This window comes from Blennius ocellaris, assembly GCF_963422515.1.
Source record: "Blennius ocellaris genome assembly, chromosome: 17".
Lineage (NCBI taxonomy): Eukaryota > Metazoa > Chordata > Actinopteri > Blenniiformes > Blenniidae > Blennius > Blennius ocellaris.
In genome coordinates this window covers 20092849-20119688 of record NC_137666.1, presented here as the reverse complement: position 1 = coordinate 20119688, position 26840 = coordinate 20092849, and the positions used below count along the sequence as shown (strand labels likewise).

Sequence of the window (26840 nt, the reverse complement as noted above, 5' to 3'; positions counted from 1 at the left end):
AAAAAAGTGTGACATTTCTGAGTGGAAAAAAAAAAAGATCATAACTTGTTACCACCCGTCAATAACTCGTGGTAACGAGATAATAACACGTTCCCACGTACAATCATGTAAATTATATACGCGTAAAACTCATCTTAACCCCCCAAAAAAACAGAGGCTGCAAACCTCGGCAGCTCCAAGATCTGCCCTGCTGAATAATGCATTCTTCTCGTCACTATAAATGAATGGGCTCGGGGCATAATTTTCAACATATCAGCATTACATTGTGAATATCTAACCTGCTCCTCCTCACTCTATTCCTGGATGTGCCTGAATCAGCTGCTACATCACATATGGTCTTCATAAGATGAAAGTCATGTCTGACCTCGGCTGAAACAATAGGAGATGCTTGACTTACCACCTATAAGGAGCAAAGAAGCACCCCCCCCCCCCCCCCCCCACACACACACACACACACACACACACAATGGTAGATCGCAGCTCTTCAGCTGTTAACGTAAACACGCGCCTTCAGATAAAGCGCCATTAAAATGCAAATTTTAACGCTAAGAAATCCAAACGTTCATGACCTATGTACTTTGGCTGTTTTGTAGTTACTGATACACCAGACTGAAGGCATCGGCTCATGACCAAGATGTTCTGCTCTGTGGAAAACTGTGTAGTGGAGCTGCATGTAGAACAGTGTGCAGGTGTAACTCGGCATAATACCTGGAGGCGACGTTGGTCAGCAAAAAAATGTGGCGAGCTGCATGGATCGATGACAAAAGGAAGATTTCTATCTTTTATACTCCCTTCAACTGTTTAAGGATTTTGTTGTGACACAATGAAAATCGATACATTGGCGAGAAGAGATCAAACATATTACACCTTCTTCTTCTTGTTGCACTTTTTACCTTGTTTACTGTTCTTCTGTGTGTTGCCAACTAGACTTGGCAATAAACCTGATTTTATGTTAGATTCATGGTCTCTGGTTCTTCTCTGGAGGAGCTTCATGAGGTCTCTGGTTCTTCTCTGGACGAGCTTCATGAGGTCTCTGGTTCTTCTCTGGACGAGCTTCATGAGGTCTCTGGTTCTTCTCTGGACGAGCTTCATGAGGTCTCTGGTTCTTCTCTGGAGGAGCTTCATGAGGTCTCTGGTTCTTCTCTGGACGAGCTTCATGAGGTCTTGGTTCTTCTCTGGACGAGCTTCATGAGGTCTCTGGTTCTTCTCTGGACGAGCTTCATGAGGTCTTTGGTTCTTCTCTGGACGAGCTTCATGAGCATCTCATCCAAACATCTGGACTGTAATAATAATAATATAATAATAATAATAATTTATTGAAAAAGCACATTTGAACAGGTGGGTTATTAGGAGTGTTTTGAAGTTTTGGATTGAGCCTGTGTTCCTGATGGGTTGTGGGAGTGAGTTCCAGAGGGCCGAGGCGGCAAAGGCTCAGTCCCACAAACTCAGTGGGGTTGATGAGGAGGTCGGTGTCGGCAGAGCGGAGGCGGCGGGTGGGACAGTGTTGTTGCAGGAGGTCGGTGAGGTCGAGAGGGGCGAGGTTATGGAGGAACTTGTAGGTGAGGAGGAGGAGCCTGTACTGAATGCCATATTGCACAGGGAGCCAGTGGAACTGTGGGAGGATGGGGGTGATGTGTTCTGAATGTTTTATAGTTTTTGTAAATGAGTGGTGGAGGGTCCATACAGAAGGCTTTTGCAATAATAGTGTCTGGAGGTGATGATGACGAGTATTTCAACTGTGGGAAGGATGCAGGTGACATTACAGAGGTGGAAGAAGGATGTTTTAGGTAAATGGTTGACGTGTGTTTGAAATGTGGGGCTGGAATCCATTAAGATGCTGAGGTTGCAGACAGAAGGGGAGGGGGTGACTTTGTGGCTGTTGGCAATGAGGAGGGTGAAGTTCTGTACAAAGGGAAGATGAGATTTGGCTCCGGTGATGAGGAGTTCTGTTTTATTGCTGTCGAGTTTGATAAAGTCCATCCAGGTTTTGATGTATGAGAGGCAGTTATTGATGGTGGAGATCTAAAGTTGGGTATGTGCACTATATATATATATATATATATATATATATATATATATATATATATATATATATATATACACACACACACACACACATATATATATACACATACATATATATACATATACATACATACATACATACATATACATACACACATACATACATACATACATACATACATACATACATATAAACACACACCCACACCCACACCCACACACAATATCGGAGTTACAGTATGTCGGCCGCTCTCGTGCCCCGCCGCTCTGCTGTAATGTAATATACAAGGAGAGCCCCTGCAGCTCAGACCGAGAAACCCCATCGACGAGACAAAACTCGAGGCGTGAACGTGGCAGCCATTTTACATCATCACAGTGAATGAGTGGAGCCGGACCAGTGCCGGGACTTTTACACTTTTTCTGTCTTTTAAATATCACATACCTAAGTAATCCGCACCATACACGTTGGTGTGCCAGCGGCAGGTAGGGCGAATGCTCGTGACGGGCCGGTGATTGTTGGTTGTTCGCTGGGTTAGAGCGCGGGTCGCGGGGCTGTTTGAAACAATGTGAAACTGGTTGTTCTCACCGGCTTTTTGAAATGGACTCTTCCTCTGTTGCGGCGACACGCGGACTGAACACGACCCGCAGGATCCGCCGCTGGCTCTCGAAGCCTCGGTGGATCGTACTGAAAACGCGAACTCGTGCTTTGTCATTCCGCGAGGTCCGTGGCGACATGTGACGTTGTAACAATGGCCTGACAGACCGGGGAGCAGCGTGCTAGCTGCGGCTAGCCCTTCTGACAGATGCTCATTGTCACTGAGTGCTAACAGCACGAGCAGTCAGACGCCGCCTCGCGCTCCCAGAGGTCGCAGGACACGCGTACCCGTGTACAGACACGCGATCTGTCCAGCCGTGGAGCCCACATGGAGCTGCAGAGGTGGAGCGGACTCCCTAACGCTTCATGTTATTGTCCTGATGAAGGTCTGTTTAGCCCGTTAGCTCCGCAGACTAGCCGCTAGCTGCTAGCTGGCTCCAACGTGTGCGAGCCAGACCGCCCCTACCCCCACCTACGCCCCCTCCCCTGCCCGACCCGACCCCCTCCCCACCAGCCGCCACCTTTCAATCTGGGCAATAACAGCGTCTGCATGTGAAAGCTGTCAGACTATATGCCGAGGCCTCCCGGTGGCTCGTTAAGGCTGCCGGACTCTGGAGCTCAGAGGAAACACGTGCTGAGCGACATGTAATGGTTAGCAGACAGCTCTGGACGGAAGGCCAGGCCAGACCACCACAGTCTACCACAGTCTCGCTCTGTCTGGACCAGACCACCAGAGTCTCGCTCTGTCTGGACCAGACCACCGGAGTCCAGCTCTGGCTGGACCAGGGTCCAGCTCCGGCTGGACGAGACCACTAGAATCCGGCCCCGGCTTTACTGAAGGCCATACCAGACCACCAGAGTCCAACGCCGGCTTTACTGAAGGCCGGATCGGACCACCCGAGTTCCGCCCCGGCCGTACCAAACCACCAGAGTCCGTACCCCAGCTCGACTGAATGCCGGACCGGACCACCAGAGTCCCAATCCGGCTGCAGCGAAGGCCAGACCACCACCAGCTGTCCACGTTTAGTGGGGTTGTGGAGTCCAGCGTGGCTGGACCCTGTGGGAAGGTGGTGTGATCACGTTATGTCCTGCTAGAGACGAGCCTTGTTCGTTACATTGATCACCGTAATCTTTAGCTTGGCGTCTCAGTGAAGACTGTCAGTACTCACAACGCGAAAGGCTGTGCCTGGTCAGTCTCTATCTCTCTCTCTCTCGCTCTCTCTCTCTCTCCCTCCCTCTCCCCCTCTCTCTCTCTCTGGGGGAACAGTGTGTCAGCTGTCTGTCCTGTGCTGAAGTCAGCACTGAGAGGCTACTAACATATCATTTAAAGAGCAGAGCACATAAACTAGGTACAACTGACGAGCCACGATGGAACATCCTGCCACATGGCCTCTAACACAGCAGCACCCACTGTTTTTTTTTTCCTTCTTTTTTTTTTAACAATGTGGGGTTTCGGGGGTAATTTGGATTGTGCATTGTTTATGTTTTACACAATACATCCAGGGTGTGGGCATCAATTACATTCAAGAGTTCCTTTAAGTGTCAAGTTAGTGAAGAGTCTCCAGGTTGTGATGCTCCACATTAGTATGCTAATCCTTGCTCTGCTTTAATGTTGGTATCAATAGTAACGATGTCACACATAATCAGAACTGTAACCAGTCAAGATGGCTCATGTGTATTTTTTAATGACTTTTTGCTGTCAGTTCTGACTTTACACTTTCTTGATCATACTCTTTAAGTCTTGCCCTTGACCCAGGATTAATTTGGCTCATTGCATCTACACAGATTTCTGGAGACATGGCCACAGAACATATTAATGGAAATGGTCCAGAAGACCCAATGGACACCTCTGCTGCAGTTACCCATTCTGAGCACTTCCAGACTTTATTAGAAGCTGGTTTACCACAGAAAGTTGCTGAAAAACTAGATGAAATTTACATAGCAGGTAAGGAACTATATAAATATACTTGCATATTCAATATGCACTTTTTATGTTTATCAATTTCTTGCATGTATTGTCATCTTATCACCTTTTTGAATGTGGGAATTGGGATCCTGAAGCAACTTTTTGTGGTTTCCTACCAAAATGGGTACTGCAGTGCTACGAAATATTAAATTACACATTACTTGAGTGAAAATGTGTAAACAACTGCAGCATTTGCATTCCCAACATGGTTGGTGGCGTCAGGGCGAAGGGATAGTCTTTTTCTAGCAGTGTATAGTAGAGTATTGCATGTAATTAGTGTTTTCCTGTAAATTCCGTCTGCATTTTTTATCTTGTGGTGTGAGCTCCAGCTGAAACCAGTGTAGCCTGGGAAGCCAGACATGTTTGTAGGGGGTTGAGCAGCAGTGAGGTAGGTTGTTTGGGTGCTCACGTGTAGAAAGTAGTGGTGTGGACCTTTAGCCAGATGGGACTGAGGCAGAAACAATGGTACCAGGTGTGAGACTCTGCTGGGGCAGGTGACGGACGGCCTGTAGACGTATAGAGGGGCGCCGACAGATCAAGTTTCAGTGTCACATCTGTTGTGATTAGTTCAGTAAAAGTGTGCTGGGTGGAGAGTTAAGTGCGGCCTGGACACTGAACCCATTAGATTAGATTAGTCCTGCTCCTCGCAGCTAATTGTAGTATCCATTACTTATTCATTACCCATTTTGGAGACAAACATGTGAGATGCCTCCATTGGATGAGTTCATTTGTCATTTCTGTGCTTGCAAGTGATGTTTGCTGGTGTGAGTAGCTCCTCATTTCCTTCTCTTGTTTCTGTTGGTCCTCCAGGTTTGGTGTCACACAGTGACTTAGATGATCGGGCAATTGAGGCTCTGAAAGAATTCAACGAGGAAGGTGCTCTCCAAGTCCTCTTGCAATTCAAGGACAGCGACCTCTCACATGTTCAGGTATGTGTACAACCTCGCCGGTACGCTGTGTGACGCAGTCCGATCTCATTCCATGTCTCCTTGTCTTTGACTGACACTTCCTGTACGTTCAAGCGCCTGAATTTTCATGTTGGTTGTTTTTATTAGTCTGATTGTATTTAGAAGCTTCTATGTTTCTCTTAGAACAAAAGTGCCTTCCTTTGTGGCGTGATGAAGACGTACAGACAAAGAGAGAAACAAGGGACCAAAGTGTCGGACACCAATAAAGGACCAGATGAAGCCAAAATCAAAGTGAGGCCCCCGGCTCGCTCTCGTCACTGTCAGCTATGATAAATGCCTGTCCAGTCTGCAGTATAATGAATTCGCCATGTCCATTTAACTCCCAGGCTTTACTGGAGAGGACTGGATACACACTTGATGTGACAACAGGACAGAGGAAGTACGGCGGCCCCCCGCCAGAGTCGGCCCACTCTGGGCCGCAGCCGACCATCGGTACAGAGGTACCAGCAGCACCTGAGCAGTCCAACCAATCTACTGTCGCCACAAACATCATCAAATCAAACACTGCATTTTCCTGTTTCTTTAACCAGATATTTGTAGGCAAAATCCCCCGAGACCTTTTTGAAGATGAGCTGGTTCCACTGTTTGAGAAGGCCGGGCCCATCTGGGACCTGCGCCTGATGATGGATCCCCTCAGCGGCCTGAACCGCGGCTACGCCTTCGTCACGTTCTGCACGAAAGAAGCTGCTCAGCAGGCGGTCAAACTGGTGACTTGATAATGTTTTAACAAGAGCATCGAATTTAATGCTGACCTCTGAAACGTGTCTGCTAATAAGCTGTGCGCTCCGTTATACGTCTGTGTTTTGACACTTGAACTCTCCCGTCTCCGCAGTGCAACAACAATGAGATTCGACCGGGTAAACACATTGGCGTGTGCATCTCCGTGGCCAATAATAGACTGTTTGTTGGCTCCATCCCCAAGAGTAAAACAAAAGAGCAAATTGTTGAAGAATTTGCTAAAGTCACAGGTGAGTCACAGTGGGTTTCCTGTCTGTCCAGATGATGACGCTTTTTTTTATTTGATCGGAGTGATTCACGTCACTGTGATGGTTTACCGCTAAGATCTGATTGGACACTAAACGTGAGACGATTGATTCACAGTCGTCATTTTAACAGTAGAATTTAAGTCCCAACTTGCCTTGGTGTGAATAATTGAAGCTGTTTGTCTGCCTCTCTCTTGTTTCTGTCTGCAGAGGGTCTAAACGATGTCATATTGTACCACCAGCCTGACGACAAGAAGAAGAATCGAGGCTTTTGCTTCCTGGAATATGAAGACCACAAGACGGCAGCTCAGGCCCGCCGCAGACTGATGAGTGGGAAGGTGAAGGTGTGGGGGAACGTGGTGACCGTGGAGTGGGCCGATCCCATTGAGGACCCAGACCCTGAAGTCATGGCCAAGGTGAGAATCCCGGTGCAGCTGCAGCTCACCTCGCTCCTCTTCCTGCCACCCAACCAACCAGCTGGCCGTGTCTCCAGGTCAAGGTGCTGTTTGTGAGGAACCTGGCCAGCACTGTGACGGAGGAAATCCTCGAAAAGGCCTTCAGTCAGTTTGGGAAGCTTGAGCGAGTGAAAAAGTTGAAAGACTACGCCTTCATCCACTTTGAGGAACGGGACGGTGCTGTGAAGGTAAAAACACACCTCACGGTCGGCTTCTGCTTCCAATTGGTTATTGTGGTTTCAGCTTGTCAAACCGGGTTGTTGATGAATTTTGCCAGGCTTTGGCTGATCTCAATGGCAAAGACCTTGAAGGAGAGCACATCGAGATAGTGTTCGCCAAACCACCCGACCAGAAGAGGAAAGAGCGTAAAGCCCAGAGGCAAGCGGCTAAAACACAGATGTAAGTGGAACATCTCCGCACGAGAGGGAGCCGGCTTCAGGTAGCTTCATGCTGATGTAGACTGTCTCTCCTCAGGTATGATGATTACTATTACTACGGGCCCCCCCACATGCCCCCACCCACGAGAGGCAGAGGAAGAGGCGGGCGGGGAGGCTACTCCTACCCTCCGGACTACTACGGCTATGAAGACTATTACGATTACTATGGGTATGATTACCACAGCTACCGAGGCGGCTACGACGATCCGTACTACGGCTACGATGACTTCCAAGGGTCCGGGAGGGGCCGAGGAGCGAGGGGGAGCGTCCGCGGCGGTGCCAGTCAGACCAGGGGCCGTGGTGCTGTGACGGCGAGGGGCCGGGTGGGCTTCTCCCAGCGAGGTAGCCTTGGAACAATCAGACGTAAGAACAAAACCTTTTTGATACCATCATGCTGATACACGTCCGCTGGGGGAAATCCAGTCGCTCACACTGGGACTGGTGAAGCCACGTTTCTGCTCCACATTTCCTAATTGACACACACGACCCCTGATCTCCACTGGGCCTCCAGCTTTTCTTTTTTTTTTTTTTTTTTATTACCAGTGAGGAAATGAAAGCGCAGAGGAGGTCGTGAGGATGGAGTCGGGCCTCGGTTTTCCTGGCTGTAGCTCCGATTGGCTGACGTGTGCGCGTGCTCACTCTGTCTTTGTTCTGATTGGTTCAGCAGGGAAACGGGGCCGAGGGCGGTCCTGACCTGTCACCGTGGATACTGACTTGATGTGTGGGGTAACACCATAAGCTGCAATGGAAGTTGAGACAACGACGAGCACGATGAAAAGGTCCAATGATATTCCAGCCTTACAGAAGAAGCATCTCCCTTCCCCATTTTTTTTTTTTTTTTTATACTCATATTTTTGTCTGAAACTGCCACCTTAAAGAAAAAAAGAGCGTGGGATTCTGAATTCTTGCCACAGCCTCTTTGCCCCGAGTCCCTGTATGTAGCCCTGCTCTACAGGGTTTTATTAATTGCCCTTACAATCTCCCCCTTCCCTGTCCCTGAACATGCCATTTTTGAATAATTATTGAAGAAATTGCACTTTTTAAGTTGTTAGGTTTGAAGTGGCTCAAAGGAGCTTGATGTATATTTTTGTGCTAATGGCGATTTTTATTGTGGGAATCTCCATGTTAATAATTGTTTGATCTGGATGTTTGAAAGAGAACATTTGCAGGGTTTTACGGTGTACCCACCTGGCATGGATAAGTCAGGCATTCCAGGAAAGTGGTTCTTTTTAAGAACTTGTCTTTAAGGGTTGGTTGACTACCTCAGTACAGAGGACTAAACTACCCGGCCTGTACTGTAAATAGGGAAACTATATTGATGAAAGCAGGGCTTGTTTCCAAACAAAATATGCACAAGAGCTGCAGCGCAAAAACGATGTACTTAATGTAATATAGTCATTTTAGCTGCAGCTCTGCAGACTGCAAACAGTCAAACTGGGCATGCAAAACAATCTCATATGATGAGTCCGAACGAGCCCTGCTTTGATCCTATTTTGAACTGAACTAGCCACCTTGCTTCTTCAGAGTATGTAGTTACTGGATGTATAGGTTTTTTGGAAAATGTTACTTTTGTAAAGGCTTCAACATCACAGGCATACCAACTGCCTTTGATTTAAAAAAAAGAAAAGAAAAAAATAAACAAAAATAAAGCCCTGCAGTGTCCCTTTTGTGCCACTGTATTGATCCAGTGGGTTTGTTTTTATATGGATACAACACATTTTCCAACGGTGTCACGATAATGTCAGAAGTTGATGAAATCTTCATCTTGTTAAGATCATGTTTGTCTTGGATGGTCCAACACAGCAGCTACGTGAAGATCTTTCAGGTTAATCTTGATGGATGATGACTGAATTGCCATATTGCCCCGCCAGTGAGCAAGTGTGCCTAACACCCGCTGCTACGACTCGGCCGGGATGAGAATCCCAAAGTGGTAGAAGGGATACTGCAGTGAATGATTTCCAGGTATAGCATCGAGGAAACTGCTCTTCAATCCCAGTTTTCTACACAGTTAACTCCCTCAATAAAATCATACCAACCACCTTTTGAAAAAAAGATGTTCGCAGTTTTAAACTATTGTTGGTGGCCAACAACGTTTTTTGCATTCCTGCAAATAAATTGTTTTATACTGTAAAATGGAGGTGAGTGTAACTTATTTTTGTAATAAAGTTTTTGATTTCTATGTGTGTCTTACTCTTTGGTTAAAGTCTTCATTAGGTACAACGGACGACACCGCTTCTATTCCTCAAAAGCGACGTGGACGTAGGTCATCATGTGAGATATTTCAATAGGTGTTGAGGTGTCGGGGCAGATTACACCTTCAATCATTAAAGAACTCAATACAAACAAGGATGTGAGGAATTAACATACTTGGTCACTTGCAGTAAAAAAAAAAATACATTGTGAGAATTTTTCGGTCATAATCACATTTTTATATCAAAGTTTGTGCTGAAAAATCAACATGCCAGCCTACTACCAACCACATCTTGAGTTCAGAGGTGACGGATGTCACAGTTAGAGGTGTGTTCCACAAAACATCAATATATTCTCCTGCTTCAGTGCATAAACAATTACACTTGAAGTATACTTTTCTCAATTTAAGCAAATTAAGGGGAAAAAAAGCCATTTCATTATTCTGGCCTCATAAACGAGAACAAAAAAACTGGCTTTTACAAGTTGAGCCTCCCTGTGATGCTAATGAATTGGCTCAAGACTGTCAGGGACTACTTTACTGAAACATTTTACTTTGGGTTAAAAAAATAAAGCTTTTCTTGGTCCTTTTGACTCTAGCAGTAAAAAAAAAGAAAAAACTTCCCAAAATGGCAAAATAAAGGGAATAAGAAAATTAGAACAACTCTTCAATAATTATTTATTCCATTTAAAGATCTAATAGAAACATGTGGAATCGGTCAAAACAACTATCTGGAATATCTTCAGTTTAAACCAATAATACAAATAAAGTTTAATCTCCAGCAGGTTGACCTGAATTTACCTCAAACAGTAAGAAACCTCCTGAAGATCTCGGCACCAAAATCACTTTCTAAAATCATTTAAATCTTGTCATGTTCAAATATCTCAATATCCCTGCCCTCCTTCCAGATGGGAAGAAGATATCAACATCAGTTTGGTCACAAATCTGTTGAAATACATTCAAAATGAGCAAAAAACACCAATATACAGCTCATACAGGACAATATCCTTCACAGAGTTCATCACACAGGACAAAGGATGTTCAAGATGGGTCTGACTTCCAGGGTGGTTCTATCTGGGTCTGGTTACCTCAGGTCCCCGGGGTGTTTCTGCGGAACTCCCCACAATATGCCCCAGCAATACCCTGTGGGAAAACACACACATCCCATTACAAACACACACAGTTGTATTTGACTTATTTTTGTATTTGTTTGTTCGATAATCAGTTCATGTTTACATCTGGAAAGTACTGCTCAGGTACATTTAGTTCCACATCATTTTCTTGTTAGAAGGTGTTTTGCATCGGTGTGGTAACTGTGTGATGTCATTATGTCATCAACCGGTAGTGTCTCACTACAGTGTGTCTCACCACAGTGTTTCACTAGTGTGTCTCACTATAGTGTCTCACCACAGTGTGTTTCACTGAAGTGTCTCCCCACAGTGTGTCTCATCACGGTGTGTCTTAGTAAAGTGTCCCAGTACAGTGTCTCACCAAAGTGTCTCACTACATTGTCTCACCGCAGTGTCTCGCCACAGTGTGTTTCACTAAAATGTGTCTCACCACAGTGTGTCTCAGTAAAGTTCTCATTATTGTAGTTGGACTAAATCTCCCTAAGTAGAAATAAATGCACTGGGGTCGCGCGGGGGACCCATCCAAGATGGCGGCCGCAATGATACGTATATTATATTATGCTTGTGGTCCTCTACTGCGCGCTGCCGCTGCGCGCTCCCGGGGAGGAGCTTCTCTCCACATCGGCGCTGCGGTTAACGTCACGCCGGGCAGCGCTCGCTGACAACCAGGCTTCAGCCTTCAGACGGACTCAAGTGACGTGATGTCACCACGGAGCTGAGGCCGAGCCGAGGCCTGTCAGGAGGACGCACTGACTCCCGCAGACCCGGGGAACCCGCAGACCCGCAGGCCTGCAGACCCGCACGACATGCAGGACCGAACCAGGCTGCGTCTGTTTTCTGCAGATTCATGATGGAGTCGCTGCACCACAGACACGAGACGACCACCGACCACTGACAGTAAGAGCTGCGAGTGTGTGTGTGTGTGTGTGTTTGTTTGTTTGTGTAATGGGATGTGTGTGTTTGTGCGTGTGTGTACCTGTATGTTTGTAATGGGGTGTGTGTGTGTGTGTGCGCGCGTGTGTGATGAGGTGTGTATGTTGACAGCATGTCTCTGTTTAACATCAGAATCGTTGATGAAGATGATGAAGGTGATGAGGATGATGAGGATGATGAAGGTGGGAAGGCTCAGAGAGCTCGGTCGTCAGTATCCAGTTTTCTGCTTCCTGTTGCTGCTGCTGCTGCTCTGCACCCTGCTGCTGAACAGGTGCTCTCACTCTGTCACTCTCACTCTCTCACTCTCACTCCATCACTCTCACTCCATCACTCTCACTCCATCACTCTCACACGCTCACTGTCACTCTCACTCTCACTCTCACTCTCACTCTGTCACTCTCACTCTGTCACTCTCACTCTGTCACTCTCACTCTGTCACTCTCACTATGTCACTCTCACTCTGTCACTCCCACTCTCACTCCGTCACTCTCCCACTCTCACTCTCCCACTCTCACTCTGTCACTCTCACTCTGTCACTCTGTCACTCTCTCTCCCACTCTCACTCCGTCACTCTCACTCTCCCTCTGTCACTCTGTCACTCTCACACTTTCCCTCTCTCACTAAGTCACTCTCACTCTGTCACTCTCACTCTGTCACTCTCTCTCACTCTCCCACTCTCACTCCATCACTCTCACTGTCTCACTCTCACACTCTCCCTCTCTCACTCCGTTACTCTCACTCTGTCACTCTCACTCTCTCTCACTCTAACTCTCTCACTCTAACTCTCTCACTCTCACTCCATCACTCTCACTCCATCACTCTCACACGCTCACTGTCACTGTCACTCTCACTCTGTCACTCTCACTCTGTCACTCCCACTCTCACTCCGTCACTCTCCCACTCTCACTCTCCCACTCTCACTCTGTCACTCTCACTCTCCCTCTCTCACTCTGTCACTCTCACTCTGTCACTCTCACACTTTCCCTCTCTCACTCCGTCACTCTCACTCTGTCACTGTCACTGTCACTCCCTCACTCTCACTCTGTCACTCTCTCTCTCACTCTCCCACTCTCACTTCGTCACTCTCCCTCTCTCACTCTGTCACTATCTCTCTCACTCTGTCACTCTCTCTCCCACTCTCACTCCGTCACTCTCACTCTCTCACTCTCCTTCTGTCACTCTGTCACTCTCACACTTTCCCTCTCTCACTCCGTCACTCTCACTCAGTCACTCTCACTCTGTCACTCTCTCTCACTCTCCCACTCTCACTCCATCACTCTCACTCTCCCACTCTCACACTCTCCCTCTCTCACTCCGTTACTCTCACTCTGTCACTCTCACTCTCTCTCACTCTAACTCTCTCACTCTCACTCTGTCACTCTCACTCATCACTCTCACTTTGTCACTGTCTCACTCCATCACTGTCTCACTCTCACTTCGTCATCCTCACTCTCACTCTGTCACTCTCACTCTGTGAATTTCACTCCAACAGTTGGTCACTCTTTCACTCTGACTCAATCACTTCAACACTTCAACACTCCATCTCTCCATCTCTCCAACACTCCATCACTCCAACACTTTGTCATGCCATCGCTCCACCACTCTGCGACTCTATCACTCCATCATCCATCACTCCTTCAGTCCTTCATGCTCCTCTCAGGTCTTCATGTTGGTGTTCTGCAGGTATCTGCACATCATCATGGCGTTCTGGTCGTTCCTGGCTGGAGTGGTGACGTTCTACTGTTCACTGAGCCCCGAGTCTCTGCTGCCCAGCGTCCTGCTGTCCATCAGACCCAAGGCCAGGGTGAGTCCTCATCCCCCTCTCTCCTCATCCTCACCCCCCTCTCTCCTCGTCCTCATCCCCCTCTCTCCTCATCCTCACCCCCCTCTCTCCTCGTCCTCATCCCCCTCTCTCCTCATCCTCATCCCCCTCTCTCCTCATCCTCATCCCCCTCTCTCCTCATCCTCATCCCTCTCTCTCCTCGTCCTCATCCCCCTCTCTCCTCATCCTCACCCCCCTCTCTCCTCGTCCTCATCCCTCTCTCTCCTCGTCCTCATCCCTCTCTCTCCTCATCCTCATCCCCCTCTCTCCTCGTCCTCATCCCCCTCTCTCCTCGTCCTCATCCCTCTCTCTCCTCGTCCTCATCCCCCTCTCTCCTCATCCTCATCCCTCTCTCTCCTCGTCCTCACCCCCCTCTCTCCTCATCCTCACCCCCCTCTCTCCTCGTCCTCATCCCTCTCTCTCCTCGTCCTCATCCCTCTCTCTCCTCATCCTCATCCCCCTCTCTCCTCGTCCTCATCTTCCTCTCTCCTCGTCCTCATCCCTCGCTCTCTCTATCATCAGTGGACTGAAAGTCAGCAGAGCTCATTAAAAAAATAATAGAATCATAGACTTCAGTTTGTCGTGATTGATCTCACTGTCGGAGGGCATTTTTGAAGCAGAGAAACTTTGTTTCATGGAGAAGCTTTGAGAGCTCTTCACTCTCTCAATCGACACATTCTGTCATGTTTCCCAGCATTTCTTCCTTTCGCGTTGTAAAACACATGATGAGCGTTACTGTCATGATCCTGCAGACGTTCCAGCAGGAGTTGTTTCCACTGGGCCACAGCTGTGCTGTTTGTGGGAAGATCAAATGTAAACGACACAGGTGAACACACACAAACACAGTGTCCAGCTGTTAAACCATGGAGATGTTATGCTGCCCCCTGGTGGAGAGAGCACTCTAACTGTTGCGTGTGTGTCAGACCCACTCTGTTGCTGGAGAACTACCAGCCGTGGCTCGACCTGAAGATTCCCTCCAAGGTCGACGCTTCTCTCTCGGAGGTAAAACGACGCCGGCGTTTTGTGTCACTGCCGCGTCTGACGTTCGGCTCGCCCACTGAGCCCCGCCTTGTTTCTTTGGCAGATCCTGGAGCTGGTCCTGGAGAACTTTGTGTACCCCTGGTACAGGTAGGCTGCTTGCTGAGCGGCGGTGTTTTGCGCCGAGCGGCTTGAGCTGACGGGCGCTCCTTGTCTTCCAGAGACATCACGGACGACGAGGCGTTTGTGGACGAGCTCAGAGTGACGCTGCGCTTCTTCGCAGCCGTGCTGGTCCGCCGAACGCAGAAGGTCGCGCTCAGATCGCACGCAGTTCGAATGTCTCAGCTGCAGATCGTACTGATCTGACCCGCCACTCTCTCCCTCTCAGGTGGACGTGGCGTCGCTCATCACACAGAAGCTCCTCAAAGTGTCGATGAAGCACATCGAAGTCATTAGCAAAGCGAGGCAGAAAGGTACCGCTGCCGTTGCGACGCCGTCCCGGTCGGCTCCTTCGGAGAAACTGACGCTCTCTCTGTTTGTGGCCGCAGTGAAGAACGCGGAGTTTCTCCAACAGGCTGCGCTGGAGGAATACGGCCCCGACCTCCACGTGGCCCTGCGCAGCCGCAGAGACGAGCTGCTCTACCTGAGGAGGCTGACCGAGATGCTCTTCCCCTACATCCTCCCTCCCAAAGCCTCGGACTGCAGGTAGCTGCAGGGGCAACACGCGGGCCTCAGAAGAAGACCTGGCATGTTGTGACCTCTCTGTGACCTCCTGCTGCTCTGCTCTCCTCTCAGATCTCTCACTCTGCTCATCAGAGAAGTCTTGGCTGGTTCTGTCTTCCTTCCTTCAATGGACTACTTGGCTGATCCTGTGAGTGTAGACGTGTTCAGGGCAGGAAGTCAAAACCTCTGTGCTTGAGTGTGCCGGTTTTAGAGGACAGATCGGGACCTGGTTGATTTGATCCCGGGTGGGTCGGACCAGAAAGTGATGCTTTAATGAGCTGAGATCTGTAAGAAGATGATCGTCTGATTCACATCCAGATACGAAACACAGTCAAATTTTTGTTTGCGAGCGGGACTGTGAAGGACGAAGAGTCTTCACGTGTCATGGGGTTGAAAAGAAAACGGCATTTACATGAGTAGCTTTTGACAGAACCTGAATAGGTTCAAACAGACAACTGTGAAGCTAACTTCCTGACGACCGCGTAGCTGTGACAGATCTCTGACTCCTGATCGCCGATTTCTGACTCCTGATCTTTTGACTCCTTATTTCTGTTCTTTGATTCCTGACCTCCGCCCTCTGATCTGTGCTGGTAATTGGAGATGAGGGGTGTAGATGATCAGACTCGGGGTGGTCCTGCAGTTGGTTTTCTGTGTTTCTGGCGTGTCGCCGCTCAGCTTGTCGAGTTGACAGTTTTCACTGTATCGGTTTCAGGACACTGTGAATCATTTACTGTTGATATTCATCGACAACTCCCCGGTAAGTACCTGCTGCCCGGCGCTTTGTATCCCGTGTTTTAACAAGTTGAGACAAACTGTGTTTTTTTTCACCACCAGCCTGAAGAAGCTACAGAGCCCTCCTCCTCACCGGTTCCTTTCCTTTATAAGTACTCGGATACTCGGAACAAAAAGCCCTCTGTGAGTATTTTATTCCACGCAGCAGTGTGTGTGTGTGTGTGTCTCACGCTGCTACTTCTTATCTGACCAGGTGCTGAAGTTGGAGTTGAAGGAAATCAGAGAGCAGCAGGATCTTCTGTTCCGTTTCATGAACTTCTTGAAGCAGGAGGGAGCCGTGCACGTGCTGCAGTTCTGCCTCACCGTCGGTGAGTTTTTGCACTGTGGGAGGAAACTCCTGCACACACACAGGGAGAACATGCAAACTGCACACAGAAAGGCCCATACAGTCCAGTTTCCTCTTGAGCGAGCTGGACCGGCAAAACATTCCCATTATGAACTTTAAATTGACACCTGCAAGTTTTTCTTGCTGTCTACTTGATGAAATTGTCTGTAATTTTGCAAGTACAAACAATTACTATTGAAAATTACTCCAATCTCAACGTAGTCAATTTGAAAGAAACATTCTGGTGCAAAATCCAGTGAAATGTCCCGCGGGGGAGGAGGTGATTAATCCCCAAACCAACGCGCCCTGCTAACGACCCTATTCACATACGTGAGGTCACATTATGAATGTTATGAATGTGCCCACGAATGACAGGCGAATGATATTCGTAAGGCGTCGACGTGCAAATGCAGCGTTAACCAACATCTCAGATCGATGATCCAAATCTTAAAAGCGTCAAAGCAGCTTCTGCGCGTTTGGTTGTGATTGTGTGATTCAGGCCGAGGGAGGTTGTCTTAATGTCACCACCATTTGTCTGACTTGCTCGCCTTCAGAGGAATTCAACGACAAGATCTTGTGCCCCGAGCTGTCGAATTCGGAGAAGATGATGCTTCACGAGGAAGTGAAGAAGATCTACGAGACCTACTGCCTGGACGAGAGCATCGACAAAATCCGCTTCGACCCTTTCATAGTTGAAGAAATACGCAACAGTACGTGAGGAAGACTTGTACCTGAATTAAAACGCCCCGAGCAAGCACATATATACAACTTTGTCCTAATAAGCATGTTAATCGTGTGTGTGTGTGTGTGTGTTACCCTTACAGTTGCTGAAGGCCCGTATTCAGAGGTGGTGAAGCTTCAGACCATGAGATGTTTGTTTGAAGCTTACGAACACGTTCTGTCGCTGCTGGAGAACGTCTTCACCCCCCTGTTCTGTCACAGTGACGAGGTTTTCGCACACACACACACACACACACACACACACACACACACACACACACACACACACACACACACACACACACACACACACACACACACACACACACACACACACACACACACACACACACACACACACACACACACACACACACACACACACACACACACACACACACACACACACACACACACACACACACACACATTTCTTCAACCAAGCGGAGCTCCAAGTCACACACCTCATCCTCTCTCACTGGTAGCAGACGAACGAGCCCACTGGGTATCCACATGTTGAGCCGGGAAACCTTCCACACATGTCCCCGGTATACGGTATTAATGTCACTAATTAAAAAAATCTGTCACTTTAAGTCATTTAAACATCAGTCGCTCATTATCATAATTTGATACAAAGTGAAAAGTTTCACGAAAGCAACACAATAAATAGTATATTGTGATGTTATTATATGAAGCGTCCGTCACGCAAATAAATAATGTCTGTGAAGAGACGGAGCCTCTCCGCCCTCCTCTTATAATTATTCAATGTGTGGATTCACCTGATATGAGCCTCCGTAGAGCCAAATAACATAATAGCAGTTTCCCCAGAGTGAAAAATGAATAAATGAATCACAGACTCTGGCTTTCCATAAAACGAACAAGTTGTCTGGAGGGATTTTTCCCACTGGGGTGTAACGGTGGGATCGGACAGCAACATACATGGTGTCGTGTTAACTGATGCAGCCGTCAGTGGTTCCCTGACAACGAAGACGTGAAATTCTTTTCTGACTTCACGGTAAAAATCTGGAATGTTCTGGAAAAGTGTTTCCATCCAGACAGCTTGTAGTGGACAAGGAGAGTCTTCAGAGGCGGCGTGACGTCTTGTCTTCACTTTCACTTCTTTTGTTTTTATTTTATGAACTTTATTTGTTGTTTTTCATTTGCACACAGAACAAGTCAACAAATAGACGCTCACCCCAAGGCATGGGGGGGGGGGGTGGGGTAAGACAAAAGATGTCACATCGATAAACTTTTACTAACTACCACCTCCTGATGCAGCAGTGAAGAGAAACATCTCAGCCTCCTCAGTTTTTTTTTCTTTTTTTTATTGCGTTTTTTACTTTAACAAGGCAAATTACAACATCAACAGTAGAAATACATAAACAAATATTGCTTAATTAGCATCCATACAATTAAATATCAAGGTGCCTTAAGAACAAATAATATTCGTTAAAGTATTTTTGAAAAATATTAGGAAAAAACAATACACAAATCCAAACAAACAAAAAAAAAAAACGGCCTCCTCAGTTTTAATTGAAAACTCGCCACACAAACAGAGGTGCTGGACAAACTCTCATTATTGAGGCATGAAAGAAATTCTATTTAACAGATATCCTGTCCCTACAGGCCTGACGGTAATGAAACTGATACCGTAGCTATTTTAAGATACCACAGGACGGTGCATTACCGTGGTGTCGCCCGACGCCAACACCCGCGGCTCAGCTGTGACTCACAGTGGCCGGCTGAACGTTTTAAAAGGAGGATGGAAGCAGTGCTTTTCATGAAAATGTTTTGTGGGTGAAAAACCAATGAAAGTGATACAGAAGAACGTTTCGGGGCTCCAGAACCTCTTTCTCCTGTCTTTCAGTACTTCCGCCAGCTCCTCAGAGGCGCCGAGTCGCCGGCCAGAAACTCCAAGATGAGCAGGTGGGTTGAAAGCACTTCCTCACTTTTCCCTGATTTTGCTGTCGGTTTCGCAGAACTTTCCACGTCGTCCGATCGGTATAAACTGACCGACGAGCTGAGTGACGATGAGGAGTTTGGTCGTGGGGGGAGGGGGGGACTGTCGGCGCGAGGACTGTCAGTGTCTCCCGCCGCTAACTGCTCACTGTGCGTATTGTTGCAGAACTAGCCTCAGTATGGATGACATCCGGTGAGTATGAGGCGCCGGCGGCGTGCCGATGGCTCCGGCGGCTGGCTTGAGCAGCGCTGCTCCATTCAAGACGCCTCATTGTTACCAGCCTGTTCGGTCCGGGCTTCACTTTCACCAGACGGCGGAGCCGCACGGCTCCTCTAATGTTTTGTCTGATGGCGGGAGCGTTCAAACTCTCCCGCTTCAGGCCCCTGCAGACTCCCTTTTTAAAGCCGTAAGAACAAGACGAAAGTTCGGCAGTGACATCAACAAGCTGCCGAAAAAAACGTTTGTTCGGGCAGGACTGTTCATACTCCACAAGACGGTGCTTGAACTCAAAGCAGGCCACGCCCCCTCAAAGCAGGGCACGCCCCCTCAAAGCAGCCACACGTCTGTGAAGCGGCGTTTTTCAACTTTTCGGCTGCACAGTTTATTTCTCACTTCCTGTGCTGTCAGAAATGCATTTCTCTGAACTGTTTCAGTAATAAAAGAGCAAGTTTTTGTATGTGTGCAATGTTTGTCCAGTTTTAACTGCAGGAGCTGACCACTTTGAGTGATGCGTTCAGGTGCATCAAAATATGACTGATAGTGATTAGTGAGCTGGAACACGCATGCGCAGCACAACTCGGAAGTTTCGGCAGCTGGGCTCCTCCAGAGCTCGGCCAGGACGGTCCCGCACTGCCCACACAAATTTGTTCGGCCAGAAGGAGCCGGCCGGCGGAAGTGACATCATTTTGTCCGGCAGCATACGTCACTGCCGAACCTTTGTCTTGTTCTTATGGAGTATGAATTGGCCTTTAGACCGAGGAAGGCGAGCAGGACTTATTGGAATGTTTGATTGATGAAACTAATCGGGTGGTTCAGGCTTTAATTCTCATGTTTTATGATGCATTGGCTCTAAAATTACACAACTGCACTGCAGGGAAAAGTCCTTTTTGGTTCTTTTCTGACATTTTTTTTTTGCAGTCGTCTTGGTATGACGGCAGACCGCACACCGGAACTTCCACACACATTCATTGTCGTGACCGCTCCCACCGGTGGAGCCGGAACCCCCTCCATCAGGCCGTTCGTTTCTCCCATGCGTGTCTGTGTCCCCCCCCCCCCCCCCTCTTCATGGCCCCGCCGTGTCCACTCTGGTCCTCGTCCCCTCCATAACTGCCTGCCTGGTCCCTGTTCTGCTTCTAGCTCCTGGGACTGGAGCCCCGAGTCCCCCTCCTCACTCTTCGCCGCCTCTGGCAGCTCCTCACCTGCATCCTTTAACTCCCTCCATGCCCAGTCCACGTTCACAAACCTCCCATACGGCTCGCTCTCCCACCGCCACTCATCGCCCAAGTAAGTCAGGGTCCATCTGACGCGGTGTCCGGATCGCGGCTCCTGCATGCGTGCAGCTCCTCACGGCTGCGCACTTGATCACACAACTTGTTTAATTATGGTCCATTGGAATCGAACCCGAGGTTTGTCCATCAGATCCCCGCTTTCTGCTTTGAGCTGTTTTCGTTTGCGTCGGGGCCCCCGGCGGCGCTTCGGCGGAAACCTCCGGCGTTTCATTGTACGGTGGCTGTGAAGTGGCGTTCTGGCCTGCGTTTGGCTGCTGTGGGTTTTTTTTCTTCTTTTTTTTTCCCTGCCCTGCACAGTCTGCTGCCCTCCCCCTCCCCCCCCCCCCCCGTCTCTTCTTTTCTTCTTTCAGCTGCATGTGCCGTGTGGAGGAAATGTGTGTGTGTGTGTGTGGTGTTTTATTCAGCGGCGCTGATGCTTCATGTCGGAACTGCAGGAACACGTCAAAGAGGGGCGAGTCCTTCGGGATCAGTCGCATTGGCAGTAAAATCAAAGGAGTGTTCAAGAGCACAACCATGGAGGGAGCCATGCTGCCGTCCTACGGGCTGGTGGAGGGAGAGGACGACATGGTCAGCGTTAAACATTCATGTTTTTATCACACACACACACACACACACACACACACACGGTTGGAAACACGGCAACCCAAATCAAACATCCCGTCGCTGCTCTTCATATTTACTGATGGAATTGAACGATTCATTGAACCAAATGGCACAAATCCTGACAGCTTTGACACTTTCTTCACACTTTAAATGAGAATGGCCACACGGAGGCGCTGGTGAGTAAAGAAAGGAAGGCTGTGAGCTGGCAGGCCAGCGAAGCTTTGTTCCCGTGGCAGGTTTTGAGAAAGCTTCAGGAAAAAGGTCCAAAGTGTTTTCTAAAGAAACAAAAGTCTGATTTTAAACAAGAGCGGTCAGATTTCTGACCTCCGTCAAGGGTCGACACAGACATGTTGCACATCCAGATCAGCTTTATTTATTAGGTTTGATGATCAACGTGATTTTATTTTATCATTTGAAAGAGCACAATATAAGACAATACACTGCAAAATGAACAATTTTGTATTGGAACAATTATTTCTTTGATCAAAAGGAGCTCCGTGTACCAATTTTTCTTTGAAGATCATTAGTTCTCGAGATATCTTGTTAACAGACAATAATGACCTTGATCCAGAGCAAACCTCCTGCTTCAGCACATCTGAGCCATTCAGAGCTTGAACACCATTTCCTGTGTGACGGTAGAAGTGATGCGCTCGGTTCTTGCGGACACGAGCAGCAGTTTTCTGAATCGGCTGGTTCAGAATATTCCAGGAGAACCAGGGTATAGACAGTGTTACGGTCTGCTGGAGACAAAAGCACAAAATACTTCATATTTAGTTGATGTCCAGGGTGTGAACCAGTTTGAACCATGGAAACACGAAACAGTAGTGAGCCCAGGATGGATCCCTGTGGAACTTCATGTTTGCTTATAGTACCTCCCCACTTCAAGAAGTCCTTTTAGGGACAAAGCGGCAGGTTATTGCTGAGTGGAATACTCCCACCTTGTGTTCAGTCAGTCTTCAGATGTACGTCTTTGACGATGTTAGAGAACCGTACGTTTATACTGAAGATATAGCTGGCAGGTCAGAAGCAGCCCGGCACCATTCGATTTTCAGAAAAGAAACAACAGCTGACAATTTCAATCAATTAGCTGTTGTTTGTTGTTGATTTGCTGGGACCACGTAGTTTAATAGTGGACATCACACACTTGTGAAAGCTGAGCCGATTATTGATGAAGCAGTATTAAAACCAGTGAAGGAGCGTTTGGATTAACATGAAGAAAACATCCAACACGTTTCCAACATTGTGGGAAATAAACTATGTTGAGTTTGCATTATTTGTCTGAAAAGCTTTCAACTTGCTCAGATTGTGTGAAAGTAAAGACGAGTCATTTAACCATTTAACTGCCATTCTAACCTGTTCAACTCCACTTTGTTATGTTTGGTTTGCAGGTGGAGGAAGCCATGATGGTGCTGGAGGACGACTCCCCGATGGAGGCCGCTTCCACCCCGAGCACCCCCCGGAACCTCTCCGCCTGGAACATCACCATCCCGTACGTCGACTTCTACGATGACGACATCAAGAGGGAGAGGATTCCTGTGTTCTGCATCGATGTGGAGCGCAATGACCGCAAGGCAGGTGAGGCTGGGTGGAGTCACCTCGGAGGGGTGGAGTTGCCACGGGAGGGGGAGGGGGAGGGGGAGGGGGAGGGGGTTATTCAGTAGACTTTTCCCACTTCCAGTGTGAACAGAATTGATGGTTTAGTTTGCCGAGTGGCGCTCACCAGCGACAGGAAGTGAGAGCTGGAAACAGGAAGCTGCTGTGTCTTTCTCCTGCAGTGGGACACGAGACGGAGAACTGGTCTGTCTACCGCAGATACTTGGAGTTCTACGTCCTGGAGTCCAAGCTCACCGAGTTTCATGGTTCGTTCTCAACGCACCATTTTCACCTTTTTGCTGCCTTACTGATGATCTAATGAAAGGCTAATAAAAGAGAGTCTGACTTGAGAGAAAAGTGAGAGTGAAAGAGGTGTAATGCACTTCCTTCTTTGCACCTCGTCCTTTAACGTCTCTCTGTCCACAGGCTCGTTTCCGGACGCACAGCTCCCCTCCAAGAGAATCATCGGCCCCAAGAATTACGAGTTCCTGACGTCCAAGCGTGAGGAGTTCCAGGAGTACCTGCAGGTGAACAGTCCCGCCACTCTGCACTTCTGTTAGATGAAACACAGGATTGATCGATTGATTGATTGACAGTCATATAAGAAAAATCTCCAACACATGCCGCCCCCTGAGGTCCAGGGTTGGACGACCTCTGTCTGCAGTCGCATCTGACGACCTGGAGAAAACAGCTAAGAGATGATGGGGGAAGCTTGACGCCACATGCGACTGCAAACAGAACATTAAACATTGTTTAAAAACATTTCTCAGGATGGAACATTTGTCCTCCTTCCCCAGAGGAAGTTGCCAAGAAATCCACAGTCAAATGTTGACCTGCTGTCGGTTTCCTGTTCCTGTTCCGTGTGTGTGTGTGTGTCCGTCTCCAGAGGCTGCTGCAGCACCCAGAGCTCAGTAACAGCCAGCTCCTGGCCGACTTCCTGTCCCCTCACAGTATGGAGTCTCAGTTCCTGGACAAGATGCTGCCTGATGTGAATCTGGGTACGTTTCTCTTCCTGTCCACACTTCCTGCCCACACTCGAATGAGAACGTGGCCGATGACTCGCGACTGTCTTCACGTTTGAACAGGGAAGATCATCAAGTCCGTCCCCAGCAAGCTGATCAAGGAGGTGAGACGCCGACCCGCTCGGGACCCGCGGAGGAACAAAGTGTCGTTCGTGAACGCGATGTGCTGTGATGTTTTTGTCAGAAAGGACAACACCTGGAGCCTTTCATCCAGTCCTTCTTCAACTCCTGCGAGTCTCCCAAACCCAAACCCAGCCGGCCGGAGCTCACCATCCTCAGCCCCACCTCGGAGAACGATAAGAAGGTACCGCTGCACTGCAGCCGCCGTGTTCCGGCTCCATTCAACAAGCTGATAAACCAAAAGTCAAAGTGTCGACATTTCAGTTCATTTCTGCATTATTGTGATTTTAAAATGTCCTTTTAACCCTTCATGTGGCCACTTCCACAGCATTTTTGATTAGAAACAAAAAATGTATATAAAATGGGATTTGCACTTAATACTGGTACTTTAAAGGATGAAGGAGCTCATGAGGATACAGTAGAGTAGAGTACAGTACAATACATGGTGGTCCTGTCGTCCACTTTCCTTTCACAAGAGTGTGTTTGAAAGGTTTTAAAAGGGTGTGTGTTTCTCTCCCTCAGCTTTTCAATGAGCTCTTTAAAAACAATGCGAACCGGTCGGACATGGCGGAGAAGAGACACAATCAGAACTACTTCATGGAGATGATCACGGTGGAGGGTGTGTACGACTACCTCATGTATGTGGGTGAGTGTTTCTCTCCATCTCACTCTCACCTCAACATTGGTCTGCTGATTCAGGAGTTCCTCACTCCTTTGGCTTGGTTTTCATCTGCAACGCAAAGAGAAACCCATGATAATCCAGGTCCACATGTTGATAATCCAGGTCCACATGTTGATAATCCAGGTCCACATGTGGATGGTCCAGGTCCACATATTAATAATCCAGGTCCACATGTTGATAGTCCAGGTCCACATGTTGATAGTCCAGGTCCACATGTGGATGGTCCAGGTCCACATTTTTATTCGAACCTTAAATTCTGCTGAAGACGATTCTCTATTTCGCCAAACGGCTAAAATAAGTGCAAAATGAAGCGAGAGCACTTTTGGTTTCTGTCCAGGCCGAGTGGTCTTCCACATCCCCGACTGGCTGCACCACCTGCTGATGGGAGGACGGATCCTGCTGAAGAACACGCTGGAGGCCTACACCGACCAATACCTGGAGCACAAGCTGCAGCAGGTGGTGCAGGAGCACCGGCTGGTGTCGCTCATCACTCTGCTCCGAGGTGAGCGGCCGTGCAGCTCCACCGTCCTCCCCGTCCTCGCCGTCTTCGCCGTCCATCAACGCTGACGCTCCGCCTTCTTTCCGCAGACACAGTCTTCTGTGAGAGCAGCGCTGCCCGCTCTCCTCAGGACCGCCACGCCAGGGCCAAGAAGACGTTCGGGGAGATGCTCGGTTACATCCCAGGTAACTTCCTCTCCTCGGCACGCCTGTCGGCTGTCCTCCTCAGCACCGCGCAATATTGGACTCACATTTAATTGATCTGCAGACTTTCTGGCAAAATGTATCGGCGAAGACGCCAAATACGACGGCGTGCGCCTCCTGTTCGACGGACTGCAGCAGCCCATCCTCAACAAGCAGGTGTGTCAGCACAACGCAACGTCCCTCTGTTGCTTTTTTCTTTTCTTTTTTTGGACGTGAGGATGACAGTTTGCTCCTCCCTCTAGTTGACGTACGTGCTGCTGGACGTCACCATCCAGGAAGTGTTTCCTGAGCTCAACAAGGTATCCGGAGCCACAGTGAGTTCATTCTGTCGTGCCGCCGATGTGGAAAACCACGTTTCTCCTTTAGAAACACCCACCGGAGTAAACTCTGAACGTTAGCCATGTAGCATTAGCATCAGATTTGATCAATGCGAAGGATTCGTAAACAAAAGACGAAAAGAAACGTGTTGGGATTGGATGAATTGGTTTCAGGTTTCTTCTTTTGATATTTCTGCTGTTCTTTCTTCATGAAAATGTGTTGTAAAAAAGATGGATCCAGTAAATGTGAATATTTCTAAACTCTTTGCATTAAAACCATGTGTTAGAAGATGACTCTGCTCCGGTCTGAAGACGATTCTCTCGCTGATTCCTTCTCCAGGTGAAGTGCTGGTTGGAAACTTGTGGCCTGACGTGACTCTGAGGTTCGTCTCTGTTTCAGCAGGTGCAGAAGGAGACGTCCATGATGGCTCCGTGGATGTGAAGCGAAGCGACATGAGACATGACGTCCTGCAGCTCGTCCTGACGACGTCCTGCAATCCGTCCTGACGGTGTCCTGCAACTCGTCCTGCAATCCGTCCTGACGGTGTCCTGCAACTCGTCCTGCAATCCGTCCTGACGGTGTCCTGCAACTCGTCCTGCAATCCGTCCTGACGGTGTCCTGCAACTCGTCCTGCAACCCGTCCTGCAACCCGTCCTGATGACGTCTTGCAACTCGTCCTGCAACCCCTCCTGACGTTGTCCTGCAACTTGTTCTGACGATGTCTTGCAACACAGAGGACAGAAACAATATTTCCTCCACGACACAAACAAATCCTGTGGAGACTCGCTGCCTCTTCTCCTCTCCCTGCTTCTGATGGACATTCATCGCCCGACACCACCACCTCCTCTTCCTCTCCTCCTCCTCCTTTCTTCTTCTTCCTTCTCCTTATCCTCCTCTTCCTCCCCCCACTCTGAACTGTTCATCTCTCTCCAGTTTGTATTCTGGTTTGTCCGCTCTGCAGAAGGAGCGTCGCCCTCAGTGATTCTCTCACCATGTTTCCTGTATGAACACCAGTGAAGTAAATTTTTTCAATGTTTTAATAAAGATCAGTGTGTCGATGTGCACTGCCTTCCTGATGAGGTCACACACCGTCAGGCTACTTGGCGGCGTCCTGATGAGGTCACACACCGTCACCAACGTGGTGCCGGGGTCACTAACGAGCTTCTGGGGTCACCAACGGTCACCAACAAGATTCTGGGGTCACCAATGGTCACCAGCAAGATTCCGGGGTCACCAACAAGATTCTGGGGTCACCAACGGTCACCAGCACGATTCTGGGGTCACCAACAGTC

At 48.5% G+C, this 26840-nt stretch overlaps 2 protein-coding genes across 7 annotated transcripts; both read left to right on the top strand.

The window, feature by feature from the left end:
- Nucleotides 1-2382: 2382 nt before the first annotated feature.
- LOC308142461 (heterogeneous nuclear ribonucleoprotein Q-like) lies at nt 2383-9608 on the top strand. Of its 2 annotated transcripts, XM_080512883.1 has the most exons (12): nt 2383-2508; nt 4406-4565; nt 5397-5515; nt 5678-5785; nt 5881-5994; nt 6085-6261; nt 6387-6522; nt 6748-6953; nt 7031-7180; nt 7270-7391; nt 7467-7792; nt 8094-9608. In XM_080512883.1, exons 2-12 carry the CDS (start codon nt 4418-4420, stop codon nt 8120-8122), a joined length of 1635 nt encoding a protein of 544 aa, XP_080369009.1. In that variant the 5' UTR covers nt 2383-2508; nt 4406-4417; the 3' UTR covers nt 8123-9608. The 2 variants fall into 2 exon arrangements, with proteins under 2 accessions (XP_080369009.1, XP_080369010.1); XM_080512884.1 differs by lacking the exons at nt 2383-2508; nt 4406-4565 and having other exon boundaries at nt 5657-5785.
- A 1773-nt stretch (nt 9609-11381) lies between these two features.
- Nucleotides 11382-26606, top strand: LOC308142051 (sorting nexin-14-like). 5 transcript variants are annotated; one of them, XM_080512346.1, is made up of 31 exons: nt 11382-11644; nt 11813-11951; nt 13364-13484; nt 14255-14328; nt 14426-14504; nt 14587-14630; nt 14702-14789; nt 14869-14953; nt 15029-15185; nt 15276-15351; nt 15916-15960; nt 16038-16118; nt 16189-16303; nt 16875-17030; nt 17145-17269; nt 18908-18966; nt 19166-19192; nt 20357-20503; nt 20943-21075; nt 22500-22686; nt 22887-22970; nt 23131-23231; nt 23591-23702; nt 23790-23830; nt 23911-24030; nt 24369-24492; nt 24866-25030; nt 25117-25212; nt 25295-25386; nt 25473-25544; nt 25951-26606. In XM_080512346.1, the coding sequence occupies exons 2-31, from the start codon at nt 11821-11823 to the stop codon at nt 25987-25989; spliced, it is 2976 nt and encodes a 991-aa protein (XP_080368472.1). In that variant the 5' UTR covers nt 11382-11644; nt 11813-11820; the 3' UTR covers nt 25990-26606. The 5 variants fall into 5 exon arrangements, with proteins under 5 accessions (XP_080368472.1, XP_080368471.1, XP_080368474.1 ...); XM_080512345.1 differs by having other exon boundaries at nt 25948-26606; XM_080512348.1 differs by lacking the exon at nt 11813-11951 and having other exon boundaries at nt 25948-26606.
- The last annotated feature ends 234 nt before the right edge of the window (nt 26607-26840 follow it).